This window comes from Lolium rigidum, chromosome 5 (assembly GCF_022539505.1).
Source record: "Lolium rigidum isolate FL_2022 chromosome 5, APGP_CSIRO_Lrig_0.1, whole genome shotgun sequence".
Lineage (NCBI taxonomy): Eukaryota > Viridiplantae > Streptophyta > Magnoliopsida > Poales > Poaceae > Lolium > Lolium rigidum.
The window spans coordinates 178,493,623-178,510,134 of NC_061512.1; the positions used below are offsets into that span (position 1 = coordinate 178,493,623).

Sequence of the window (16,512 nt, forward strand, 5' to 3'; positions counted from 1 at the left end):
AACATTAAACCGGTATCTTGATGGCCCAAACCATCCGGTTTGGCATGCCTTTGGCATACCGGGAGTCATCCCCCCAACAAGTCTCTAGTTAATATTCCTCGCTTTTCATTCGCAAACTAATTCATTCATTCTTCCATTCATTCATTCATTCATTCATTTGCAAAACAATAATATTCCTCGCTTTTCAAGCCCTAAGTTAATGGATTGCAGGGAAATGGAAAGAAAGCAGCACAGCGCACGTACTTGGCATACCTGTAAGTGGTATGCCTTCTATTTCCACTCTTTTGAGGAGCTCACAGGTTCCATGGTAGCAGGTAAATGAAAAGAGAGCAGCCTGGAACCGTGGAGGCAGCCGTGATACTTTAGGTTTCATTCTTTTCTTGTGTGCCAACTTATTTTGCTGTAGAATACGCAGAGGCAGTTGCTGGTGGTCATGCTCATCTGCTTTCTCCACTAAAAAGTCTGTTCTGCTGTTGTGGTGTACTTTCAAGTGAGCACCGCCCAATGGACATGAGGGTTCCAAACCACCATTGTACGAAGCCCCGGGTATGTTGATCCCGGCTACAGTTATGGCTTGCGATGTATCCTCCTTAACCAGATGAAGAACACAACATTAAATATGGCTTACTCGCTCTTGCAATGGACATCAATGGTACTATTTAATTTGTTAGTGCTATTGACAATTTGACATATGCTAAACAACATAGGTCACACAACTGGTCAATTCACGTCTGTTTGGTTCTTAACTTCCTTTGCCAATAAAAACTGAGGGAGTACTATTTTTTTGAAAACAAAAACTAGTCCCTCCTTCCCACGAAGGTTGTCTGAGATTTGTTAAAATTTGGATGTATCTAGACACTAAATAACATCTATATACATCCAAATTTCGATAAATATCAGACAACCTTCATGGGACGGAGCGCCCTCGCCGTCACCGCTTCCGTCTTGGATCGCTACCCGCCACGTGTCGGCGGCGGTGAGGCTGCAGGCTGCTGCGCCCGGCCTCCTAGCGCTTCGGCGTGTGCGGGAGATGCGAGGTCTGCAGCTGCCGCTCCTCCAAGTTGCCCTTCGCTACGCACATGACCTCGCTCTCGTTCGCTGCGTCGGGGCTCTTGGGCATGCAGTTTCCCCCACGAGCGGCGGGCATGCTGTTTTTCCCGTGTGCAACGACCTCAAAGTCTGCAACATCGGCGGTTGGAGGGGGGGGGGGGCGCACCCCTCCTCGACAGGAGCGCACCGCATAACACCACTGCATTCCGCCGCCCGCCTCCGCGAGGGCGCCTCCGCTGGTCGCTCTTGCGACCTCTTCCAGGTGGCCATACACATGCACTCCTTTTGTCCAGCTGGTGTCCATAGGATCCAGGTGGCTGTACACGTCCACGTACGTCGTGCGGATGGTGCCCACTTTTTGTTAAGGGGTCCAAAATAGAGCATCCCAGCCCATTTTAGGTTGAGAATAATAAAACAAGCCGAGATGTAAAAGACTTGTTTTTAGGTGTTAGGTTTGTGTCGAGTCAAGTCATCGTTATAAGTTGGTTAGGTTGCAGCTCGAGGACGATCTGCATGTCCAGGTGGGGTGTAGTGTTAGAGTACGTCATGGACCTAGCTATAGCCCATTAGTCTTAGGGTTAATTAGAGATAAGGGTCGCTTGCTTAGGGGTCAAGTAAACGCAAGGAAAAAAATAGCGCGCTATAACAAAATAGCGTCGGCCGAAAAATATGCTATTAGCGTGCTATAGCGTGCTAATAGCGCGCTATAGCACGCTATAGCGCCGAAATGATGTAGCGTGGGCTGTCTAAAAACGCTATAGCGTGCTATTAGCGCGCTATTTTTTTCCATGAGTAAACCTCTCTATATAAGGAGCCTATATAAGGAGAGGAGACGTATCAATCTAATCAAGCAAGAATTAAGAAGGAAATCCCTTCCCTATTGCCACCGGCCGTGGGCAAGGCCCCCGGCCGGCCCTCTCGCGCCATCCCTCTAGCAGCACCATAACAAGTGCTCCTAGTGCAAAAAAGATATTTCCAACAAAATAATCTCAAAAAAGTCATGCATGCAGATTTGAATGTGTTGTGAGGAGTATAAGTGAAGTGCACTAGCTCTTTCCATCAGTTCGTACATTTGATTGTATTGGCTAATACATGAGAACACTGGCGGAGCTTTCTTGAAACAAAACAAGGCCATGGCCCGCCCAAGTGCCCAACGTTTCTAAACTTAGATAAAGTAGAGGCTTAAGTAATGTCCAATAGCTTATAAAAAATATTCACTGCAACTAATAGCCCGCCCTATAATTATGTTGAAGCTCCCCTACTACATGAGAATATTCATTACCATCGAAAAATGTTTCAGAAATTAATGTTCCAATTTGGATGCCTTACAAAAATAACAAGCAACAGGGTCAAAAAAGCGAATTCAAATACGTATATTACACGCACATGATTCACAGGTCACATTCTTTTGATTTATTGTATGCAGAGATATCAACTAAACAGGCATGCAGATTACTAGGTGTGTGAATGTTTTTTACCATATTTTAAAAAACGAATAAAATTTGAAAAAATATTTTTTTCGCAGCAGAAGCACTGTTGCCCAAGATCCAAGGTGATTTTTCTCAAGTCAATAACTTATGCCATGCATAATCTTCATTTGAGCCAATGTCTCGGAGTTCAAGCTGCCAGGAGATTTGTCAGCATATATTTCAGGCAAACGGTGCGCCAAGATGGCAGCACACGCTTTCTGCAACTGGTATATAAAATCAGCACCATGCATTTTCTACAGCTGGCTATTTTCTATGGAATAAGTGGCATTCATACACGGCAGCATCTACAGAGCAGGACTGTGTCCATTTAAAAATGCAGCAAACATATTTTTTGTAAGATAAAACAACTAAACTACTGTGAAGCCTAACCAATTGGCAAAAGAAGAGGCACATAAAAATATAAGAAAAACTGAAAGAGAGAGAGAGGGACGACAGTCATTCTTGTAAACGAAGGGGGGTGGTATGGGCACCTTCGTCGCAGCCTAGCATTGGTTGGTTGGTTGATGAAGCCCATAAATCACAGTTGTACCAGGGCAGTGCTCCCTCTGCATTGAATTGAATAGAGCATAACTGCGGCTGTTGAGCTCCATTGAATGCACACACGATACTCAATTGGCTTCCAGCACTCCTCTGGCGCTGCTCCGTCTACAAAAACGGGGTCAAGTCCGGTGTGCGAGGTCGAGAGCTAGCTGGAAGTAGACAGGTAGAGCCACTGGAAGGAAGAAAGGGGAGCAAGCTTAGCTTGCCAGGTGCTGCTCAGATCCGATGGCTTCGAGCATTGGAGTGATACCCATGCTCTTCTTCAAGGTCGTAGTATGCCTCTGCTTCTTCAGATTATCTCAAGGTTCGGGCCTCTCCCATTCCTATCATTCCTATCTGTGTTTCTTCAGCATTTCTGCTTCACCTTTGAAATAAGAACTTGCATTGCTGGGAGACTAGCCGCTTAGAGATGCTGCAGCTATGTTTCCCAGCTTCTTTTTTCCTTCCTTCTCCTATTCACTTGCTCATTCAACAAACTTCTCTCCTCGGGCATTTTGGTTCCAGTCCCTGTCTCCTCGGATTGTGTTTTCTTTTCTTGTTTTGTAACAGAAGACTGCATTATTTATTAAAAAATAAAGTATGTAAAGAAATGGACAAAGAATATGCTACTATAAAAAGGAGTACCTGTCAATCCGGTATTCCCGACCCTGATGAATAGTTTAATGGGTACATTAGCTCACCTAGAATGGGACATTCTTTCTTTAAAAGACAAAACTAAGCTAAAACATGCAAATATTTAGTGTCCCCAACAGAGCGGGCAATGACAACAGTGTGGAACAATTGTACCTGCAGGCAAAGGCACGGCCAAGCAGCCATTCACGCTGAGGAATCTCCCTCCCCTCGAGAAGGCAAGCAGCTTCCCCGCGATGCGCCACACGACGTACGATTACATTGTCGTCGGCGGGGGCACTGCCGGCTGCCCCCTAGCGGCAACATTGTCGCTCAAGTATAAGGTGCTCGTGCTGGAGAGAGGCGGATCCCCGTATGGCAACCGCAACATCTCGTACATGGAGAACTTCCACATCGGCCTGAGCAATACTGCGCCGGACTCTTCATCCCAGGCCTTCGTCTCCACCGATGGCGTCATCAACGCCCGGGCAAGGGTGCTGGGCGGTGGTACCTGCATCAACGCCGGCTTCTACAGCCGGGCCAGCTCAAGGTGTGTAATGCATTGTTATGTTGCCTATCAGTGCTCTCAACCGGTTATCATTCTTCCCAATGGATGACAAAGATATTTTACAAGAAACACTTTAACGCCAAGAAGTTCACAGCGAAGGGATTTTACAAAAGAAAATTTTCTTTTTTTACTGCGGAGGTTACACACACGGCACACCCAAGCGGGTTCCGTCAGATTTTCAGCCTTTCTTGTCTGAACAATTTTCAGGAGTAAAGACTTTATTTATAAAAAAAATAGAGGCAAGCTCAGAGCTCTAAATAGCAGTGTCTGAAACCGATCCTCAGTGAAAATGTCATGTCATTATCTAGTCTAAGCAGCACAAGACACTGTCACTTTCAGGCCAGTAAATGTCAGATCTAGGGTAAACGCAGAGCAGTGATAGAGCCAGGAGGAAATAAATGTAAAGGTTGGTGGAGTGCTGCCATCCTAGCAATGTATGCTGCTATAGTAGCTAACTCCCTCGTCTGCAGATTGCTGAAATGGGCAGCAGGAACAATTGTTTTTAAGTACCTGCCAGTTACTTTCTTTCCACAGCAGTACACACAATAACACAGAAGTCTACCAAAAGAGGCAATGGTAAAGGAAATTATCTTCTGCATTACCATACCCAACAGTCCAACGCTGTGCTTGACTGGATTAGGACTTGTATTTTGGTTCACAATTTGGTACTGATCCTAGTTTTTGGTTATTGCAGTGCAGTTGTAAAATTGGCAATGTTTTCAAACATAAGTACTTGCGTACAAAATGAGCACTTGTGGTAACTTGATCACGTACAGAAGAACAAGTACTAGGTGCTGCATTAATTTGCATTTAAGTGGCTCAGCTCTGGTAGTAGTACAAAGAAGTAATTGGTCTGACAGTAACACGTGCTTTGTTTTTGTTTCCCTTGTCATAGATTTAAAATCATATAAGAATTGACTTCATATTTGAATCATAAACTATATATTACTGAAGAAGCCTAGACTGAAGGGGGCAACAAAACAAAATTTCATGGACCTATCAATAGTTCTTTCATGCCATGATAACTATCTTAGCGAAGCAAAGACTGACAAATAACCAAAACCCAATGCAGTCCAGTGCAACTTAAAGTTTGAACCAAGAATTATGTTTGAATCATAAGCTATATATTACCGAAGAAGCCTAGACTGAAGGGGGCAAGAAAACATAAATTTCATGTTTGATGTTATGGTAACTATGTTAGCTAAGCAAAGACTGAGAAATAACCAAAACCCAATGCAGTTCAACTTAAAGTTTGAGCCAAGAATTAAGTTTGTGAGATATATCACATTAGCAGAACCATATCCAGGAAAGCCGATTAGCAAACATTCACAATTAGTAATCATGCTAGTCTTAAGGAAAGCAATATATCATGTCGATATTCCATATCGCCAATCAACTTATTGCAACTTCAAAGTTACTAACCTTGTGTTTGTTGGACCAACAGCTTCGTGCAAGATGTTGGCTGGGAAGCAGATCTGGTGAACGAGTCCTACCCCTGGGTAGAGGATAAGGTTGTCCAGTGGCCTAAGATTGCGCCTTGGCAGGCTGCACTACGGGATGGGCTTGTTGAAGCAGGAGTGTCCCCTTTCAATGGGTACACCTATGATCATGTTTCTGGGACCAAGGTTGGTGGCACCATCTTTGATGCAAATGGCCACCGCCACACAGCAGCCGACTTACTTGCAGCTGGAGATCCTAACAACCTACGGGTGCTGCTTCATGCTAGTGTGCACAAGATAGTGTTCAACTCGCGACAAGGTATAGCCAAGATCCTAAGAGCTTAATTCTCTTCGAACAGTATCACAGTATTAACAGGAATGTCTACAAGGCTACAACAGAAGAGTAGATACTAGAGTTATCATGTAACCTTTTAAAAGAACATGGATTTCGATGCAGGACGCCTGAAACCAAAGGCTGTTGGGGTACAATTTGCCGATGAGGACGGGAGACTCCACCAGGCACTACTCAACAACAACAAAGATAGTGAAATCATTATCTCTTCTGGCGCAATTGGCAGTCCCCAGCTGCTACTCCTCAGTGGCATTGGGCCCAAGAATGATCTTAAGAAACATAACATTCCTGTTGTTCTCCACAACAAGTTTGTGGGGAAAGGAATGGCCGACAATCCAATGAACTCCATATTCATACCTACGAAAAGCCCCCCTCGGCAGTCACTGATTGAGACTGTCGGAATAACTGAAGCTGGTGTTTTCATCGAGGCCAGCAGTGGTTTTGGCCAGTCTCCAGATAGCATCCAGTGCCACCACGGAATCATGTCGGCTGAGGTTTGGCATCCATCGTACTTGCTTACTAGTTCTAAATTGTGTATATTAGGTTGCACTGTGAGAAGCTTTTTCTTTACACAATCTAAAATGTGTAGAATGGAGAGAAATGCACAAACAATTAGGAATCCCTAAAGCATGCAGACTTCAGCAGAGAGAAAAACATTCTGAAATGTGTAAACTGTAAAACAACACATGTAGGTATGCAAATGCAGTGATACCATTATGATTTAGAACTTCAAAAACTAATATTTCTTGAAACATATAACAATATATGCATGCACACTAGTAATAAGTGGATGGTGCTAAATTTGTGTTCCAAGTGTTCCAAGATATGACTAGGTGCATAAACTCTAGATGCATCACGCTGTGTAATATGCATGTTACAATAGATTCAAGAAAAAGAAGTTACTGAAATACCTCGGTACCACAAACACTATGCAATATACACGTTACCGTAGATTTCAAGAAAAAAAAGTTATTGAAGTTCTTAATCATAAATTTATCTTTCGATTTTCGTGAGTTAGGAGTCAAGATAAAACTTGTTGGCCTCGGAAGCAAATATAATAATGTCATCACTTTTCCAGAATTATGTGAATCTATACCTTTTTTGCTGTTTTGGTCTAATGCACATTCCTATGAATGCAGATTGGACAGCTATCTACAGTTCCTCCAAAGCAAAGAAGCCTGGAACTAGCCAAGATGTATGCACATAACAAACTTAATCTACCCAAAGAGGTATTTCAAGGTGGTTTTATCCTTGAGAAGATCGATGGTCCACTGTCTACAGGCCACCTTCTCCTCATAGACACTGATGTCAAGAACAACCCAGCAGTTACTTTCAACTATTTCAGCCATCCACAAGATCTCAGTCGTTGTGTGTATGGTATCAAGACCATTGAAAAAATATTGAAGACAAACCGTTTCGCTCAATTGAGTCCTGATGGTGCTGGAATGGAAAGGGTGCTCAACATGAGTGTACGGGCTAATGTAAATCTGATACCCAAGCATGCCAATACCACAGAATCCCTGGAGCAATTTTGCAAGGACACAGTAATCACCATCTGGCACTATCATGGTGGATGTCATGTAGGCAAGGTGGTTGACCAGCAACACCGAGTGCTTGGCGTCTCGGGTCTCCGTGTTGTTGATGGCTCAACATTTTCTAAATCACCAGGGACCAACCCTCAAGCCACGGTCATGATGATGGGCAGGTACTTCAGTACAGACATAACTTACCTATTTACTGAAGCAATTTCTTAATTTAGACTGAATGACTTCTAATCATAATTTATGCTCAGATACTTTGGAGTGAAGATCTTAAGAGGACGGCTAGGACAGGCGTGCGGAGTGTAGTAGACTCGTCAACACCAGTCTTCTATGATGTATGTGTGCGAGCTAGAAAGGAAATTACTAATTTTTGCTGGGTTCCAGTGTGAATCGCTAATGAAAGACAATCTAGGAGTTTCATCTGTACCCAGTAACTATTTGTCCCGTATGATATTGCATTAGATTGTTGTTTATCGACTCCCCCTTTCTCTTTTCCTTCTTAGTAGAGTTTGAAACACAAAGAAATGTCAGGAAAATAAAAGAGTTCTGAGACACAAGCCCTGATGAACTACTTCAGTATATGCTCACTAATTTTGAACAAAAGGATCGATTAAACATCTTAAAAATTATTTGATTTTCCTTTACAAATCAAAATCCATTTCGTGGTGAAATGTAATATATTGCACAAAATAGAAATTATCAATTCAGAAAATGTTGAAGAAATCATTGTGCAAAAAACTTTATTCATAGATGATTGGTACGCGTAAAATTGCCACATATGATTCCTCTGTTCAGGGTGAGGGGGAGGGGTGAAGGAGAAAACTAAGTACTGCGAAAGCTTGGATCGAGGAATTCAACATATTACATTTTGTGATCATTTTACTCAACTGACACTACAGAAAATCTATAACCATCATTTGACAGTGCCTAAAAGATAAACACATAGTGTGTTCCCAGTAGTTCTAGAGCCTTACAGGTATACTGAGACCATCATAGCTAAGCTGGATGTCAAGCCCCTCTGTTTCCATCAGCCTCGCAAGATCACCGTTTACTTCCTCATGGTCCATTAAATGCATCATTCCTGAAGATACCATTAAATCCAATTGAATCGCAACATAATGTAAACAATGGAAGATGAGACACATGCTGTTTGATCTAATTAGAAAAAATAGGATTCTCATAGTTCCCCATAAAGAAGAGAGATTGAAGCTGAGTTTCTAACACTTTATTCCTGACATTGACGTATAGATTTAATGTGTCAAGAAGTAACTTCTTATTTTCTTTGACAAGTATATGAAACGTAACATCTAACAACAAAAGCTAAAAAAAGTAAGGCATACATCTACCTGTGGCAAGAGTTTTGCTTGGTGTCGCAGACACGAAATCATCAAACTATTGAACAGTTTCCTAAACAGATCAACTAACTGGATGATTTTTTTTAGTTCAAATGATTTGCTTTTTCTTTCAGATGAAATCGGGCACATTATAAAAAAAAAGGCAGGGGGTAGCATTTCTCAACCAGACAATTGGATCATGTAAAAGTTTTTGTTCCAAATGGTAAAGTCTATTTAAGAGTAGGCTGTGTTTTTGTAAACCAGTAGTGAAAATCCAAATGTAGTTGCAGAGTTGCGACTAAAAGCTATTTTTAAAGAAGAGATTAGCTATTAGCTATAAAATTATAAAAGAAATAACAAAATAGAATGGTTAACTAGTCAGGCCATACCAGTAAAGAGTGTTTTCTTTGGTTTGATTTTCCTGACTTCCTCAAGGGCCTGAACAGTTGAAGAATATATCATAACTGAATACAGTGGAGCAGTAAGAAGGTAAAACTGATGTATTAGAAGTTACCCTAGGTAATCCAAAGTGTGTTGAAGAAGACCGATCAGGTCTAAGAGCATCCTGTACGAAGTTAACATAAAACAAAGATCAGTCCAATATTCAATGTTCAAGACTCAACAGTTAACAGATATGCACAAGAAGTAAGTTAATAGAAATATACAGCTATCCAAAGAATCCAAATGTTTCATGATTTAGCAATAAGATATTTGCAAGAAATAAAACTAGAAAGCAACACATGTACAGCTTTCTAACGAAACAATTTCATGATTTAACAGAGATACGCAAAGAAAAAAGGATACCAATATAAGGAGTTCACAGTCTTCCAGAAGTCCGTAGGTTTCTTCAGGGATATCACTGACATCACTGCAAAGATCAGAGCAAATTCAGACAAGATGCCTTCCACACTACAATTCAATACAACAAAACGAGCCATGCAGTGAGCTGAATCGACCTTATGTAGCATGTGTCACCAAACCGGAAGCCAAGGGAACGGTAATCCTGACCATGCCATACAGGCAAAGGAATCACCTGAAACATAAGCAGTTTTTTGTAGCAAGATAAACTGAACAGTTCAGTTTATTATGAGCGTCGAGTATACTTAGCAAATATTGAAATTTTGACATAACGAAAAGTAAATTGCATTTGAGCATGCCAAATTGATAACGAGTTCATGACAGGTTTACTTGGCCTTACAGGTTGGTAAACTCCCCATATCATGTTTGTATACAAAAGTTCCCCATATTACCTTGAGCCATCAATAAAAAATTACTCAAACTTAATAAAAAGCATTTCATCTCATCTAAATTGCTCTGACAAATGGGCCCTATCAGATGCTACTAAGAATACTATCAACTATCTAAGTGATATCACCCCACAATGATTGAATTAGAGTAAAGAGATAAACATCCATTTTTCTACCCGACCACATGGTCTATTCTCTTACTAGTCCTACACTCACTGAGTTGAAAAGGAGAGTTCCTTTTGTAATTTATAAACAATATTGGTGGAAAACACTTTTCGTCTATAACAATATATGTACTTCCACGTTTTGAAGTTATAATTTCACATTACCAACCTCAAGATTGCAAACTGTAAATGGTTCCTCTTTTATAATGTTGAATTGCAATGTTGAAACTGCGGCTCCAGGTATAACTGTACTTGTGTCAACCAAATAGTGGTGGGTCATCTTCATCACCTGATACAAACCAGAAAATGGGGAAAAAAAGAAAGGAAGGAATAACACTGAGCCAATTGCTAAGATCTGATGAAACGCAAAATCCAAGGCAAAAATATTTTAGTAGATATTTCACTTGGCATTAGGCTTTTTTGTGTATTCCATCAGATTTTCCGAGGCTCTAATAGTAGAGAAAAAATAATGTATAGCGTAACTTAGCACAAGATGTTCCAACCTCAAAATCACGTTGTGCCACATAAATTGGGATGGACGGCTGGACATTGTTCGTCCAATCACGAAGACAGTCAAGGCCTGCACCATAGAACATGTCATCTTTTCGGAAAGAACAAGACCATAAGAAGGATGGTTTCTTGTCTCGATTAATATAAGCAAAACTGCCTCAAGGAAAACATTTTCGAAGGATAGATGCTAAAAGGGAGATCCTTGATACAATGGTCCAACCATTCAATTAAAGGGTGCATAACAGGGATGCATAGGAAATGAGAAGGTTGAAAGACACTGCATACCTCCAATCGCATCAGCATGAGAATGGGTAATAATGACGGCATCAATCGCCCTCAACCTGAAGAGCAGCCGCAAATGGTTAGCGTAATTAAGTTTCTTGGAACCAAACAACAGAACATGTGAGCAGTTCAGTACCCGAAAGCAGGAAACCACTGGATCGCGGAGTGGTAGAAGAACCTGACAGAAGAACCAAAGCAACCAGCGTGATAAGTCGCTACTCCTTTTATTTTCCGATAATATTAACTCGGTATTTGATAATGTTAAGCAATAGCGCGTACTTTCCCGCGTCGATGAGGATGTTGGAGGTGCCAGACGGCGTGACGTGGCGCAGCATGATGCCGGTGTTGCGCCTTCTGTTCGGGCTCCCCGGCTGCGTCGCCTTGGTGCAAACCTTCAAGCAGGACGACGGAAAACAAACGGCCATCGTCACTTTGAGCACTGTGGGAAAGCAGAACTGGAGCAAGGGCTCTGGTGGATGATAGAGGACTAGAGGTGGAGGGGTGTTATACCGGGCAAGTCTTGGAGGGGTCGGTGAGGCAGCTGACACGCGGGATGCCCTCGCTGGTGCCCGTGCCGAGGAAGATGAGCTCCGACTGCCGCGTGCCCTCCTTCTCCGACGCCGTGTAGGATACCGCGCCGCCGGGGGCACCGCCGCAGGAGGAGAAGGAGCGCGCTGGAAAGGTTCAGGAGGGCTTAGGCATTACGTCGAACAGCTGATGCGCTATAGCTAATGTACGTATACGATTTAACTTACGGGATGCGCCGAGGCGGAGGTTGGGGAGGGAGAAGCGGGGCGCGGTGGACGCCGGGGCGCGCGGGAGAGGGAGGCGCGCGCGCAGGGAGCGGGCCGCGGCGAACGAGCGCGGCGGGAACGGCGAATGCAGCATGGGCAGGCGGTGGGCGCGCAGGAGCGCGGCGATCGCGCCGGCGCCAGCGCCGGCCGCCCCTGACATCGGATGAGCGGAGTTGCGTCTGGCTGGCTGCCGGCGGCGGGCGGCGGGCGAGTCGGTATCGACGGGGTCTCGCCGGGCGCTGGCCGCCACCTGTCGACTTGTGGCGGGGACCGGAAGGGGAGTGACGCTGGCAGGTGGGCCCGGTCTTCTCTGTTCGACGGTCAAGAAAAACGACTTTCCTCGATGGGTCCCGCAGGGCCCACATGTCGGTGTGTAGATTCGGGTGGCAGATAATATTCGCCGCTTCCGTAAAAAACAAAAAGATAATATTCGTCGGGAACAGGTGCCAATGGGCTTTTGGGCTAGCCCTTGACTCTTCCTTGTGCGACTTCCCTTCCTTTCATATCGTCTCCTCTACCGTTTACCCACCATCGATCGCCGGATCTCTCCCCTTCCCGGAGCACGCAGGAGATCGACTTCGCCGCGCCGGCTCGCCGGCGGCGCCACCAGCCACAGGCACGTAATCCTCTCCGCCAGCTCTCATTTCAAGAAACGCGCGCGCCATCCTCTTGCTCCACGTGGTGTTTCGTGCTTGCCCGATCCGGGGATAGGCTAGATCGCTCGTGGGGCTTACCGGCTAGATCCCGCGCCGGCGCTCCCATGTACTTCCTCCGTTCCTTTTTAATTAACTCGAATTTAGTACAAGTTGTACTAAATCTGAGTCAATTAAAAAAGAACGGAGGGAGTAGTAGGAACCAGCTGTGCGAATTTTCGATCATCGAATGGACAAGTACCATTTCTTGCCGTCTCTTATACAGCGATATTGCCAAAGGGGAGCTTGGCAGTTACCGGGGGCCGCGGCAAGGTATCCATGTCGATTTGTGAGCTACTCCAGCTGTTAGAAGTTTTCGGGTTTACAACTCTTTAGATGCTTATAGATTATAATTAACCTGTATCTTTTCCCACAATACAAAGCTTATGGCACTTGCTGCTGCTCCAATTCATTGTACACATCATTTTTTTGTCTAGTGCAAATCTCGAGTAGCATATTGTTTTTGTGTACTACGGTCTACTGATATGGGAAAAAGGCTTTCATGTTGTTGTACTGTCTACTGATACTGCCAGTGCATATTTTAACAGAGTGGTGGTGTGTGATGAAAAACGGCAGTGCCCACCACAAGGAGACTCACGGAACCAGCGGCGACATAAGCGAGGAAACGTCTGTGGAGTGCGTGAGGGCCCCCAATCTGCTTGAACGCGCCAAGGAAGAGATCGAAGCTCTCGTGTCAGCTATCCACGACAAGATGGAGCACCATTCCAGTCCCCGCACGAAGGAGGGTGGTAATTTACTGAACTTGATGTCACTTTTGCCTAATTTAGTTTAAATTTCTACCAGTATTGCTTCCTGTTACATGCCTTCAGGTATAGTCACAGTGAGCGTAGGATTTTGAAATAGGAATTAGGTGGGAATAAAAGAAGATGATAGGATTAAAGAGAAATCGCAGTGGTGCAACATACTGAAAATCCACATCTTGGTGCTCGTGCACCGATGAGACTTGTCCCCGTGAGATTAAGTCATATCACTTTAAATTGTGCATGACCCAACTGAGTCTACATAAGTCACGGTCTATCCACTTGCCAGTTTCCATGTATTGCCAACATGTACACAAGTTTCAGCTTTTCAATTCTGCACAGGTGAAAGGATTTCACACAGTAGAGCCTAATTCTTTGGGAAAAACAGTGCTTCTGTGTAGAATGTGTGCAAACATGACATTTCCGCTTGCTGTTCTTATAATGCATATTCAGTTGATTTACTTACAATGTTGAGCCATTACTTTGATGTAGTGTGGGATTCATGCACCTTGTTGAGAACGAGTAGTGTTGCGTGCACCATTGTACCAGAGTTTCCCCAGATATCGAGAACATGTGGACATCCATATTTGTGTAACTTATAATTGAGACTTCTTGGGCATATGATTTTAAGTTTTGAGACTTACCATCCCTAAAACTTTGAAAGTTGAAACATTAGAACTTTGGGGAAGAAATTAAGGTATAAAAGATGTTTCTGAAATATTGCTACCCTAGATGCTACATACAGTACATGTCTTCCATTTTGATAGAATGAAAGAGAAATAAAGTATATGCAAGGAGGAAAGAATAGATAATAAATTAATAGTACCCCCTCTGAATCTAGTTTTTAATTCATTTATTTCCAGTTCTTTTTACTATGGATTGCTTCACAAGTAGTAGGGTAGTATAGTTGGGTTCTTTAATTAGCACTCTGTTAAGAACATTGTCTTGATTATTCTGCACCACTCTGAATTTCGTGCAGAATTGCACAAGGACTCCAAGGAAGCCATTCATGCAACCACGCATAACAAGACCCATGAGACCGAAACTCATGGTACAAGCAATGATATAAGCGAGGACACCCCGGTTGACAAAGTGAAAGGCCCCAATGTGTTTGAACGTGCCAAGGAAGAGATCGAGGCTATCGTTGAGGCTATCATTCCGAAGAAGGGATCTGATAAGTGAGCATGGAGCGCACAGAGGAGATTGTGTCGTCAGTTGTTGTGAAAACTACATGGGCATCATTTGCCAGATGTCCACAGGAAGGCATGTCTTCTGCATTGCCAAACCCTGGAGTTGTAAGAGCTGAATTCTTCATTGTATCGTCGCTGCTTGCTGTTGAGCAGAAGTTGTATAAAGTGTGACATGATGTACAGTGCGCTGTTTTGTGTGGATTTCCAATAAGCTGTATACGAAGCATGCATCGTCACATTTTGATTGCACCTTTGCTGGGTAGTACCAATTAGCCGCACGTCGTAGCCCAGTGCCTGGCTGCTGCCCAGCTGGCCCTTCCTCATCGATCAGCTGATGGTGGGACAAGTGCAAGAGCAATCAGAGACGTAAGTGTAATAAGAAAGAAAAGCACAAACCCTGTCAATCTACATTATCTGGCATGGCACAAACCCTGTCAATCCACATTATCTGACATATTTGGAAAGCGCATAAGAGACGCATCTTCCAACGAAAATCTGCATCTGCAACGGTGGTGGTGGAGATGATTAAGGGTTCCTTTGATTTGATTCATAGGATAGGAAGGAATAGGAAAAGCATAGTTTTGAGATGTCATGGCTAGTTGAATTCTATAGAAAGATGAGTTGTATTTGATCGTGCCAAAAGAAATTTTCCATGAGGTATGACCTACTGATTTGCACTACAAGATTTTTATAGGATTATTTCCCTTAGTTTCGAGAGTCGATTTTGTACTACAAAATTTTCCATCACCGTCCGTTTGTGCTTCCGAGAATAAGATATGTTTCTATAAATCAAACAACTAGTGTAGAAAAAATCCTATAAAATCTAAATCCTACACAATTACTATACGAATCTCCTATCAATCAAAGAATCTCTAAAGCTGATTTGAACCTTTTTTTTTTTGGGAGCAACCGGCAGGAGCTCTGCCTTTTCATTAAGAAGAGGGAAAATGACCAGTTTATAAGGAAAACTGGCCGAAAACCGATACAAACACGACACCGACGTGTCCGGTTTATGAGGAAAACCAGACAAGAAAAAACCAACACGGCGCAGTTTTTCAGGAAAAACCGGCGAAAACCACACATGGCCACACAACCTAGCCGAACTAGGTATGAAGAGCCGCCGGAAGACACCAGCACAACGGCGACGGCGAGCACCGCGGCTGCCCGGTCCACGTCCCTGGAGTGGAAGTCAGAGCCGAAGGAAACGGCTAGGCCAAACCAGCTTCATGGGGAGAGGCAGGTCGCGAGAAGCAAGCCAGCGGCACTCGCGCACCGACGGAACCCGAGGACGTCGACCCAACCAGTAGGCCAAGCAACTCAACGAGTCTCCCAACCATCCGAAAAATGACGCCTCCAGGGAGGTCACGACATCCAAAAACGCCGCCGTCATCCAATCCGGCAAGCCGGATTTGAGTTTTCACCCCGGAATGGTGGGTGAGGGGTGTCGAGACTCCACAACAACGCCTCCAAGGAGGAAGAACCTTTTAGAGTTAGCAAAGAAGAAATCCAGTCTCTAGTTGTTCTTGTTAGCCACCTGAGTTGGATCTTGTAACATCGTGTTCCCTCTGACCATTTTTGGGTCAGTTTGTTTTGCTCTCTAACCCCTGTAATTGGGGTTTTCCCCCATCTTTAATGCAAAAGTGGAGCGGCTGCTGTTCATCGTCGTAAAAAGTAACTTGACATGCACATAACTATAGGGATTTCTATTTCCGTGCCCTCGGGTTCTTAGTTGTACTCAGTTTTTTCCAACTCGTTAGTTTTTCCATAGTTTTCTTCTCCCTCTAGTTTGAAACCCCTTGCAGACACTGGAACGGCCGGTTGCCGTCTGGTCAGGCCTTGACCGTTAATCTAACGGGTGGGGCTGCACAGGAACAGTTCCTCCCTGACCGTCTCGTGCTGACGGGTAGGGTCAGGAGACACGTCGGAGCAGCCATCCATCTATCACTGAC

General features: G+C 43.9%; 3 protein-coding genes across 3 annotated transcripts; 2 read left to right on the forward strand and 1 right to left on the reverse strand.

Moving 5' to 3' along the window:
- The first annotated feature begins 3,153 nt into the window (after positions 1–3,153).
- On the forward strand, positions 3,154–7,895 carry LOC124657938 (protein HOTHEAD-like). Its single transcript, XM_047196406.1, has 6 exons — positions 3,154–3,384; positions 3,873–4,239; positions 5,702–6,015; positions 6,154–6,542; positions 7,188–7,753; positions 7,841–7,895. The coding sequence occupies exons 1-6, from the start codon at positions 3,306–3,308 to the stop codon at positions 7,893–7,895; spliced, it is 1,770 nt and encodes a 589-aa protein (XP_047052362.1). The 5' UTR covers positions 3,154–3,305.
- A 420-nt stretch (positions 7,896–8,315) lies between these two features.
- On the reverse strand, positions 8,316–12,080 carry LOC124656759 (putative hydrolase C777.06c). The gene is made up of 12 exons (XM_047195446.1): positions 11,882–12,080; positions 11,637–11,800; positions 11,406–11,518; positions 11,263–11,304; positions 11,130–11,185; positions 10,838–10,914; positions 10,504–10,623; positions 9,880–9,956; positions 9,728–9,791; positions 9,438–9,488; positions 9,313–9,361; positions 8,316–8,670 (listed from the first exon to the last, which is right to left on the reverse strand). Exons 1-12 carry the CDS (start codon positions 12,078–12,080, stop codon positions 8,552–8,554), a joined length of 1,131 nt encoding a protein of 376 aa, XP_047051402.1. The 3' UTR covers positions 8,316–8,551.
- A 1,082-nt stretch (positions 12,081–13,162) lies between these two features.
- Positions 13,163–14,786, forward strand: LOC124653587. Its single transcript, XM_047192649.1, has 2 exons — positions 13,163–13,361; positions 14,353–14,786. The coding sequence occupies exons 1-2, from the start codon at positions 13,175–13,177 to the stop codon at positions 14,553–14,555; spliced, it is 390 nt and encodes a 129-aa protein (XP_047048605.1). The 5' UTR covers positions 13,163–13,174; the 3' UTR covers positions 14,556–14,786.
- Positions 14,787–16,512: the final 1,726 nt, after the last annotated feature.

What these genes read in the sequence shown, in the direction of transcription:
- LOC124653587 (XM_047192649.1), top strand. Translation starts at nt 13,175, where the DNA reads ATGAAAAACGGCAGTGCCCACCACAAGGAGACTCACGGAACCAGCGGC. An exon ending in TCCCCGCACGAAGGAGGGTG is followed by an intron (nt 13,362 to 14,352) that starts GTAATTTACTGA and finishes AATTTCGTGCAG; the next exon opens with AATTGCACAAGGACTCCAAG.
- LOC124656759 (XM_047195446.1), bottom strand. Translation starts at nt 12,080, where the DNA reads ATGTCAGGGGCGGCCGGCGCTGGCGCCGGCGCGATCGCCGCGCTCCTG. An exon ending in TCATGCTGATGCGATTGGAG is followed by an intron (nt 10,915 to 11,129) that starts GTATGCAGTGTC and finishes TCTATGGTGCAG; the next exon opens with GCCTTGACTGTCTTCGTGAT. An exon ending in AAAGAAAACACTCTTTACTG is followed by an intron (nt 8,671 to 9,312) that starts GTATGGCCTGAC and finishes TGGTATCTTCAG; the next exon opens with GAATGATGCATTTAATGGAC.
- LOC124657938 (XM_047196406.1), top strand. Translation starts at nt 3,306, where the DNA reads ATGGCTTCGAGCATTGGAGTGATACCCATGCTCTTCTTCAAGGTCGTA. An exon ending in ACGGAATCATGTCGGCTGAG is followed by an intron (nt 6,543 to 7,187) that starts GTTTGGCATCCA and finishes CTATGAATGCAG; the next exon opens with ATTGGACAGCTATCTACAGT. An exon ending in ACGGTCATGATGATGGGCAG is followed by an intron (nt 7,754 to 7,840) that starts GTACTTCAGTAC and finishes ATTTATGCTCAG; the next exon opens with ATACTTTGGAGTGAAGATCT.